Source organism: Sesamum indicum, linkage group LG4, assembly GCF_000512975.1.
Source record: "Sesamum indicum cultivar Zhongzhi No. 13 linkage group LG4, S_indicum_v1.0, whole genome shotgun sequence".
NCBI classification, from domain to species: Eukaryota; Viridiplantae; Streptophyta; class Magnoliopsida; order Lamiales; family Pedaliaceae; genus Sesamum; species Sesamum indicum.
In genome coordinates, this window is record NC_026148.1 from 14764576 (window position 1) to 14775341 (window position 10766).

Below are 10766 nucleotides of genomic sequence, written 5' to 3' on the forward strand. Positions count from 1 at the left end.
CTCGCTACTAAATAATTTAATTAAATAACAATACATAAAATTACGTATTTGGTTAATCATTCCGAAGGAATTGTATAAATTAACTATAATAATAATTAAATCTAACAAGTCTAATAATTTAATTAACCAACTATATCATTTTTATATCAAATGTGATATTAAATTCTTAAATAACTAAATTTGTAAAATATTCTGATTAAATAGTATATCGCTCCATATAAACAACATTTAATAAATAGACTGATTAAATAATATAATTATATAAATTAATAAAAATCAAAGTAAAAATTCTTACCTCTATTGCGCAACTACTGAAAGAGAAAAACGAAATTGCAATGGTTTGTATTGTGATTTGTACATATATATATATATATATATACATTGTTTTTAAATTTTTCTTAAAATACCCAATACGTTCTTTTTAATTTTCTTAATTAATATAATTTGATCTTAAATATTATAATGAACTCCAATTTAATCTATTCAAGTTTTAATAATTTTTAATTTGAACTCATAATTTATTCACTAATTAATTAAATTTTATAAAAATTTTATCAATTAATCCCACAATTATATATTATTAATTTGAGGGCGTCACATTTTTATTTTAAAAAAAAACACGTGTTGACTAAATATTAATGTGAGACAACAAAGGGTGACAGATCTGCATCCTAAAATAGGTGATGTAGAATTAATATAAAATGAAGTAAAATCAAAAGAGATGAGAAAGTGACATAAAGTGGATAAAAATTACAGCATGTTGAGAGTCTGGGATGTGTGATGTAAAACTAAACTGAACTAATTAATTGGACAACTCTCCTCATAGTACCTGAATTCTTTCAACATCAAAAGAGTGTAAGAAAAGAAATCATCTCTACTTGGCCATTCATCTCTACTTGGTTTCCCTATAAAAACTGTTTAACACTAATCCCATTATTATTGAAAAAGAAATCAATGTATAAGAAAAACAAAGAGGATATTAATTGCTCTAATTTCGTTCGGATCAAATGCAGCCAGTCCCCCCGTGAAAATGATAATAAACGAAAAAACTTCTCAAAAGAAACGTAATGTTATCCTCTGATACGGGAGACAGTGAGCTTCTTTCATAAAAGTTCAAAAGTTCGACTGCCTGTTTCTTCGTTTAGAGAGCCGTTTAATTATTTATTAGTATTTTCACATTGGGGTAAAATACAATGAACCCCTCAACCAGTAGGAGCCAACTTCTTCCTCAACTTAGCCAACTCCTTCCAACTCAACCCAAACGCCTTCTCCAAGACCTCCTCCTTTATATCCGATCCGAACACGGCCGAAGGGATCTTCACCAATCCCGGATTCTGGCTGTTGAAGCTCCCCAAAATGGTGGCCGTCTTATCGCCAACGTTCATTTGGAAATGCAGCAAGCCGCGAGGGAACACCATGACCTCCCCCTTCTCCAACACTTTGGCAAAAACTCGGTTTCTTGAATCGACAAATCCTGAATATATCGTCCCTTCCAGCACGAACGCAACCTCTGTCGCCCTCGGATGATAGTGCGGGACGTTTATGCCACCGGGCTCAAAGTCCGCCCGCACGAACGACATCCCTAATGTGTTGAGGCCGGGAAAGGTGCTTGAGCTGACCGGAATGGATGAGAAGCCGGTCTTCATGGAATCTCCGGGGGATTTTATTCCGGAGAAGACGAAGTCATCGACTGTGACCAACGACGAGTTCTTGCACGATGAGGGGAAAAGGGATGAGAGTTCTGGACTTGGAATGCAGTAGTCTTGTAATGGATCTGAATCAGAAGCTGAGACTAAGTGCATGGAGAGGAGAACAACGTTAACAAACCATGCATACATTCTTGATGACATGTTTGATGGTGGTTTGGACAAAGGAAGAAGGACTAGGGTTTTGTGAATGGATTGCATTGAAGAAATGTAGGTTTTGGAGGTAACTTAAATGTGTTTTAAGACAACTATGACTTCAAGTCTAATCTTCTTGAACCTAAAAGTCTTGTTGTCTGAATGGAATGATTCTCAGCACCAACTCCATCTGACAACATGGTAATTGTCTTTTTTTTATTTCCCACAAGTGGAATAAGGAACTACTTTGCTTGAGAACAAAGAGATATAGAGAAGAGTAGTTGGGACAACATGGCAACATCTACCGGTTGTGTTCTTGCTGCTTCCTACTGTCTTTTAATTTGTGGTGCAAGATTCTTGATATACTGCAACTGAATATTGTTCATTTTCCTCTTCTTTTTAAGGAAAACTAAGTAGAATAATATCCGGACTCAGACCCAACTCAACCAAGAATCACCTCAACAACAATTTTTGAAGTAAAATGCACCGTAATACATGCGGGGAGAGAGACAGTAAATTGTTGTGAGCTTTTCCGAGATTTATCATAATTACGAATATCCCTCTTGTTTGAAAATTTATAAATACTCTATAATATTTGATGAAATTATGTAATTGTTGGATAAATGTATAGAATTGTCAACTTTTTCCTTGTTGTTATTTTTCTTTCTTTTAAAAGTAAAAAAATTAGCCGATGTGGATGGAAAATTTTAAAAAAATGCCAAAAATAGAGAAAACATCCACTTAGTCCCTAAAAAAATTATAATTTATAGTCCAAAAGAATATTTTAATCAGTTCATCACAAAAGATGGATGAAAACCTAATCAAAACTAACTGATTGAGCTAATTGTTAGATAACTGTTAAAATCAGAGGGGTATTAATAATTTTTCAAATAATAAGAAAATATTTGTAATTATGCAAAATCTCGGGAAAGCTCATTGTAATTTCCCTATATATATATATATACCTTTATCTTCAAGAAAAAACTAGGAGTGAAAGTCGTCTTAGTGCATCCTGGTAACCTTACAAGAAAATCCAAGAAAACCCAGATTCAAATCTTTGACAACCTTAAACAACAGGTTGGAGATTTAAGTAATAGAACCAACTTTTATTTATATTTGTAGTTGGAGGACTTTAAACTCCCTTTAGCTTACATACACTTCTTGTAGCTCTCAGGTAATGCATCCAAAATATCTAAAGAATCTCTTTTTAAATCAAAAACTGCAAATAAACTATATAATTCTCGTTTTAAAATATGCTAAATGCTGCTTTTGTGCAAGCATTTTTGAGTATTTACAATAGTTTAAGTCCTTATCGGTTACTTACTGAAAGTAAGTCTGGACAAAAGTATTTTTTATTTACAATTTATGCTTTTAAACTATTTAAAATTAAATTAATTTTAAACGAAAAGTTATAAGCTTCATCCTACCGATTTTTGCAGCTTATCGATAAGCTTGTATATGTTAAGCTTTTACCCCGAATCCTCCAATTCCAGCTTCTTTCCACTTTTCACTTGTATTTTCGCTAACTTTCACTACAACTTATTTTCACTACAAAAGCAGAAGCTATTACAAATGCCCCCTTATTTTCATTTACAAGGTGCTAGAACTTGTTCTCGGGCAAGATTTCCTAACTTGGTTTTTCATTATCGTACCTAGGTCAATCATCGGACGACATAACAAATACAGCAGAGATTCAAATCCTTGGGAATTATACCATGAAAACAACAGCTAAAGAACAAGAAGATCAATAGGTTTGGAGAAAGATATGGATATTACAGCACCATCACACAGAATTGTTAAGGGAGGCTCTGATAACATGCATGTCTGGATGTATGTGACATTTAAGGAAGGCTTTCTTCCCATTACAACTAAAATAATCATCTGTGCCTCCCATGAATTTCATAGTTGTATGACGACGATTCTTTTTCGGGTTCGAACTTAAGATGACGATTTAGTTATATATAAGTTCAAGAAAAGCATTTCGTTTGCATATAACCTTGATTTCTTGCCATACAACATTGTAGAGGTGAGGATTAGCGTAAGTGAAGTATAATCCTCCTAGTAGCTATCTTCGTCAGTTTCAGGCCTCCGCAGGTAGTAACGCAGGCAATTCACAAGGACCTGCATGATTGACATTTCCAATGAAGAGGACACACGGAGATAGTGTGACCGTGAGCAGGACGAACATAGAAAGATTGTTCAAGCTATATATGTAAGTAAATGAAACAAGAAATAAATCATCAGATCGATGTACTATTTTGTCAAGTGAATGATTCGCATTCAGGACAGAATAGCTTAATAGTTAATACGCCATTGCTTTACTATAGTAACTTATCAATCATAAGAATGAGTATAGAACATCCGGTATAGCAAGAAGTTGTACAAAGAGATTCTGCTGAGAGAGGGGGACAGAACGAGACAACAACCCGACAATGCTCACTAGAAGAAGCAGCCAGATAAGTACGATTGATTACCTGAGACAAGGAACTGTTCAATGCTGCTCCTCTGTAACTGACGTGAAACGTGTCCCTTGCCACCAACCCCTAAATGGTCATATTGATCAAGTTACATAAATGTTGCTATTGGGAACAATGTGAGTGAGTGAGTATGTGTCTATTTGACAGTGTCAATGAGAGTATTACTTCTGTATCGATCTCCGCAGATTCAACATTTACATTGACATCCGCCATGATTTTGATCATCTCTAACAGCAGCCCTGGTCGGTCTGCTGTCTCTATATAGAGCAAGCTGAAACCATAACATTATAACAACACAGTATTTGCAGTCAAAACTGAAGTGCATTGGAGACAACTGACAAGGAATTTGAACTTTATTTCAAGAATAATTTAGAGGCCTTCATCATGCAAAATCAATGATGAACACTTCAATGTTAATCAAGGGGAGTCATACCTTCTCCTAGGTCCATCTTCCTTAACATGTATGTGAGTTGCAATATCAACATCAACCTGCATCGGGAGAACACTTTTCAGTTTTACGGAAGTAACGATTACTGCTGAACATTTCTCAAGAACGCTATTTCAGAAGGCAGCAAGATTCAAAAGACTCTAATAAGCAACCGCATGTCAGAGTTCCGGCACCTGGAAACTCATGACAGCAGATGGCAAGAGCAAACTTTGAAGTCCGGAAAGGATTCACAGTTTGAGTAATCAGGATGTCTTCAACTGATTGGAGAGACATGTTCACCCTAGAAGACACCAGATCTTTCCGGAATAAATCTCTCATAGTTATAGTGTGCAACATGTATCAGTTATTTGAAGTACTTAAGTGCATAATGGATGCTATGGTATAACATTGAGCATTTCCATCTTTTATCTAAGTAACCAGGGAAACAAGTAAAAGTTGATAGCCATAAACAATAAACAAGTATAAGCAGAATCTCCACACCATGATGTCCAGCGCCAAGGAAACAGATATCAGAACAAAATCGAACTAGGAGAAGAAACTTTGTAGCTCATTATTTAGGTACAACATCAGTAACCTGAGCACATATGGAAGAGAGATATAGTCCACATTAAGAAACTGAACATAAACATTTATTCCTTCGACATGACCTTTTTTTCTGGTGGTTTTATTCCAAAAGCTTCACCCATTGCAAGCCGCTCGCTGGACTCCTAAACAATCCAAAATGTTAGATATAAATAATCGGATCATTAAATCTAACAAAGAATCCATTAGACCATGACACCGAGCAGTATATGTGTTCACATGAAAGTGATCTGGAAATAGTTCTAGCTTATGATACACAAGCATCAGTTGGATAAACATACCGGGTGATACTTAAGTAGGTTGTTGATGATGGTCAAACGAATTCTCTCCAAGAGATCAGGGTCTTCAACTTTGCGACCTGTTGCCCTGCAGGAAATTCCTTACATGTGGAATTTGTTTCATTCAAGCTAAACTTTCAGTTTAAGTATATATTATCATCTTGTTGCCTGTTATATTATGACACTGTCATGAAATCATTAATAGATTGCTCCAGAACCACTTCGAACAGTTCAAACAGTCAACTCCTAGAAAAGCCCGAAAAATTGCGAAAAAAAATTGAAGTATGTACTCTTAATGAGCTTGTAGAAGGACCGACTGTTTGTACGGATAATTCCCTTCTCATTGAAAACACAGATTATAATTAAGTCCAGATAGTAGAATTGACTGCCATAAACCAATAAAAATTCTGAATGGCGAGAAGATAGATGAGACGTATGAAGCTTCTTTCTCTGAGACCGTCTCATGTCATAATGCCATGAGGTAGCTATATATATTACTGCATTAAACAAGTTGTGCTGCAAAATATGAAACCATTGACAAAAGAAATTGATAAAAAACAATAAACAACTTGCGGGTCAACAAGATGTCACTGGACTTAGTATCATCCGCTATCAGTGATCCAGGACAAGTATAAAATCAGCACTTACAGTCGAGTGATAAAAAATTTTGTTTGTGTGACTGAGTTCTCAGTAGAAACAGTTCCTTTCAAAACATCCAAGCCCAAGTCTTTAAGCGCCTTCATCTACAGCAACAAAAAACAAGAACATTGCTTGACAAAGTATGATAAGATGGCACAGAACATTAGAATGATAAAAATCCATCAAATGCATGTGGAAAAAAAAAAAAAAGGAAACACGTAGTTAAATAGATAAACAACAGACATCATATGAAAACATAAGCCACAAAGCAAGATAAAATATTCAATCAGAAGCTATGCTTGGCCCACTCAGATGACAAACCATTAAAAATAAAAAAAGATTAGACTGGAATTAAAGCGAACAAATCCCCTATGCAGAAAGATAGGGGCGAGAGAGAGAGAGGGAGAGGTATTCAAGAGCAAGCACACAAAGGGTAGGTCCAAGAGGCGATATAAGGGCAAATAAAACTTTTAAGTATGTCAGTCATCTTCACAAAACCTTATGACAGCATTATTGCTACTTAGAGCTTCCTGCAACACTTAGAGCAATTGACACAAACAAATACAAAATGTAGGTTAAATAAATGAGGACCGTCCACTAACTTTCAACATAATCTATTCATTTACTACACAGTTGACAGAGTATGTCCTCAATAGAGGAAAAGGAAGTGGAAAAGGATGGGACCTAGATAACAGTGTCGTATTCTGCAACCATAGAATGAAAAAGAAGTAACTTTACCGTGTCAACAAGAGCACCAAGGCGATCTCCAAAACTAACTTGCACAATAGTTGCATCAGGATCAGAATCTTGATCTATCAGGACAATAGGCATTGGAACGTTATCATTCTCCTGCTCAGATTTCTGTAATAAAAATATGTCATCAACATTAATATCTTGGGTGTCCAAGGACAGATGAAAGTTCAGGATGCATGTGGCTATACAAATCATAGGACGGGATGAAAAAGAAGGAAAAAGAGATTAACATGCCAATTCATTCATACAAGAATCCAAGCAACAGGTATTAATTAGTTATACTACAAAATACTTTCGGTTCCTAATAAATACTAACATACATGATACACCTAATGCAATAAGTCGGATTATTTGGAATGTTACCTTAAAACACACCAATCCTTTAGCTTTAAAAAACTGGCATAATCCTCATAAATATAGCAAATGTGAATAAATGAGATCATGAAGCTATTATTTCCCTTTTCAAAAGCTAATTAGAAGAAAACAAAAAAGAAGTTTTATGTTCAAAAGTTCAGGTCTTTATGCTCCGTAGGTCCTTATGTAGTATCCTTTATACCTTTGTGCTGAAATCATATTCCAACATAGTTTTCATTGTTAGCATAGGCCAGCTTAGGGGCGTTGCATTCAATTTCTCTTTCAGTAGTCATATCTAATATTTCAGCTGACCAGAATCTTTTGCTTGGCGTTTTCTACGTGTGAAAATGAGTTTTAATTAGTCTAGTGGCGTCAACTTAATGAAGTGGCCGTAGGAAATGTGGAATGTGGTTTCCTTACATGGTTCAAGATGAAAAACACAATACACATTGAAAATGCATTTAGTTTGAAGTATTCGTTTGTGATAAAATACCTTAGCAAGTGAAAATAGTGCACCAATTACATATTACATGTGGACACAACACATCACGTGTATCCTGTCACAGCCATGAGACTGGTTTTGTTGTCTAACCTTTTATTCATATAAATGTCAAACAATTAGAAAACCTCACCAAATCGTCAAGTATTTAATTGTAGGGCAATACAAGTTTGTACACTGTTACCATTACCAAATTCATGTTTAAGGCATTCAATGATGCAATAAATATCCATGCTAAACTACAAAGTGATTCCCAGACAGTAGAATGAAGTTTCAAACCGAAACAAATATGCTCTCGCTAGAAAATTCTGATATCCATCAACTTTAGGTGTTATCTGTTAAAACTGACCGTACAATTATTTGACATATAACTCTTAGTTCACATAATTGGGGCAGCAAATGTTACATGAGCTTCCCAGACTACTAGCACCGCGAGTAGTTGGTGAGCCACATTTATGAGCACCCCGTATACTAACTGCGTGCATCAACCCACATAAAGCCATTGCTTTAATGAATATGCAAATCAGGGTGGTTGAATACAATGATGCAATACTGACGTAAAAAATTGAACATGCTTAAAGAGTTAGAAGTTCCCTTTTAATGTTATATAATGCTTCTGACAAAAAGCAAAGCAACATTGACTTTATATTTAAGCAGAGTCCAGAATTGATAGAAACAAACATCTTCCATTAGCCTATGGGTATCAAGGTCAACCCTTTCGGGGTTTTCTTTCCAAGTCAGTTTATCCAGTTGTAAAATTGTCGTTTGCATGTAGACATATTAAAACTGAAATAAAGTATAATAGTGCAAATACCAAATTATGTTCCCTATGCGACAAGATACCTGCTGCTGGCACCCAATAACTGCAGAGTGGGAGCTATTGCTTATATACAGATTGTTCTACCAGTCAAGATGTGAAGAGGAATACCTCTTTCTAGTCAACTATCAATCTCAAAAAGGGCAATACCTCTTTGGAGCATACACTAACTCCTTCACCATCAGTAGTTTTAGCACAAACAAGAATAGAGGGTAGCACTCACTAACCAGTAAATCAATTGAAACAGTAAACTGAGTTGCCTCTTTAGAAACAGATGAGACTTTTATCAATGTACAAAATTGACAAGTGATAATTCTGTAGTTACATTTACTGTTCGTGCAGCAGTAGAAAAAGAAGCAAATGGTAAAGCTACAACCTTTTATCAATAATAAAATAAAGAAGAACTACATAGGCCTATGCAAGAACAAGATCAAGTTAAAATTCTTTTAACCATACATAGTACGATCAAATTCTACCTTGCAAATCCAATCATGCAAGGATCAACCCACGATAACTACATCAACTTAAAGTGGACAAACCATCATTTTCACAAGTCATATTCATTCAAAGTTTCAGGATTAAAAAATGAACAATCAAATCAAAAGAGATACTCGACTTACCAATGACATCGAACCAACTGAGTCTACCCCATCAACTGAGGCACACATCTTTACAGTTCTACAAAAACAATTCCAAACAAGTTACCCTCCAACTAAGATCATAACATCACAGCACTCAGTTTACCAAAAAACCCACCAGAATAACACCTCAAACTAGCATCATGAACCATCTAAAATCAATAAATAAACAAATTATACTCAACCACCCACCACCCCCATCAAACCCACAAAAAGTTCTCAGGCACCGGAACAAACTCCAAAATTTATCCACCCACTTGAACTAAAATCAAGAAACCCAGTAATCAATAAAGATTAAGCCAGCACCAACAGGAGAAATCGAGGACTTACTTTTTGGGGGACGAGTTAAATCGCGGGGTGACCGAAAAGTAGCGCATGGGCTTTGAGGCGGGTGAATAATAACTCAAAGGCGGAGGAAGGGAAGAGTCGGAAGGTTTTGATCGGAGGGCGGTGAAGGAAGAGCTGGAGAAAGCATTCGCCATTGCCATTTTTCTGCTGAGTAGTTGGCAGTGTGTGTAGTGTGTGTAGAGAAAGAGAAAGGAATTATTGGAGAGGTGGTGATGATGTGAGTGAGAATGATATTTTAGTTTGATTTTGACAAAGTTTGGTGATATATGGCGTCATTTGGGCAGGGCCACTGGGTGGCTATGCCACGTCAGGTGGGGACAACATTTTCTTTTCTTTTTTCATTTTATTTTATTTAAATAATCCCAATAATTAGGTGTTTGCATAACTTATTGTACTTGCTCGGCAAAATTACAAAATTAGTCCTACAGTTTTGGATCATTTTAAATTTAAGGAGTGTTTGTTAGCGTTTTAAAAAGTGTTTTTCAGTTTTAAGCTTTCAAAAAGCATTTTTGAAGTTTTTAGGATGTCTATTTGTGAAACGACTAAATAATCGCTTTTAAATCAAAAGCTAAAATCACCTTGGGGTGCTCTAACTGCTCTGATTTTTTTTTAAGTAAATTCAACTTTAGTTTGACTGCTTTATCTTATTCTAATAATTTTAATTCAATTTTATTATTTTTTATTTATTTTTAAAATTATATATTTAAAGTTGATATAGGTGTTTTCAAATAATTTGAATAATTTTAACAATAATTAAATTTGCACTTTCATATATTTAATTTTTAAAACTTTTATGTATTATTTGCTATATCATCTAATTATATTATTTCATTCACATATTATTATTGGATTAAACACATTTTTGTAATATTTTATTAAAAAATAAAGTTTAAATATACTTGATGTGCACGCCTAGGGTGGCCCAACCCAACAGAGTAGGGGTACCTAGGACAGCCCGACCCTTAAGCCCAGATATACCAACTTAAGCAGTCCAAGAAGGAGGATGGAGGCCCAAGGAACTCTCAAATTCAGCCTATGGTCACGATCTAATAACAACGACCGGTCCAAAAAGCCAACAAACATGACAACTCC

General features: G+C 35.1%; 2 protein-coding genes across 3 annotated transcripts; both read right to left on the reverse strand.

The window, feature by feature from the left end:
• LOC105161091 (germin-like protein subfamily 3 member 2) lies at positions 715–2036 on the reverse strand. Its single transcript, XM_011078665.2, has one exon. It carries the CDS (start codon positions 1905–1907, stop codon positions 1203–1205), a length of 705 nt encoding a protein of 234 aa, XP_011076967.2. The 5' UTR covers positions 1908–2036; the 3' UTR covers positions 715–1202.
• LOC105161065 (ACT domain-containing protein ACR12) lies at positions 3571–9916 on the reverse strand. Of its 2 annotated transcripts, none has more exons than XM_011078634.2 (10): positions 9657–9916; positions 9309–9366; positions 7004–7126; positions 6275–6369; positions 5630–5714; positions 5414–5473; positions 4752–4807; positions 4484–4589; positions 4316–4384; positions 3571–3962 (listed from the first exon to the last, which is right to left on the reverse strand). In XM_011078634.2, the coding sequence occupies exons 1-10, from the start codon at positions 9812–9814 to the stop codon at positions 3900–3902; spliced, it is 873 nt and encodes a 290-aa protein (XP_011076936.1). In that variant the 5' UTR covers positions 9815–9916; the 3' UTR covers positions 3571–3899. The 2 variants fall into 2 exon arrangements, with proteins under 2 accessions (XP_011076936.1, XP_020549170.1); XM_020693511.1 differs by having other exon boundaries at positions 9653–9916.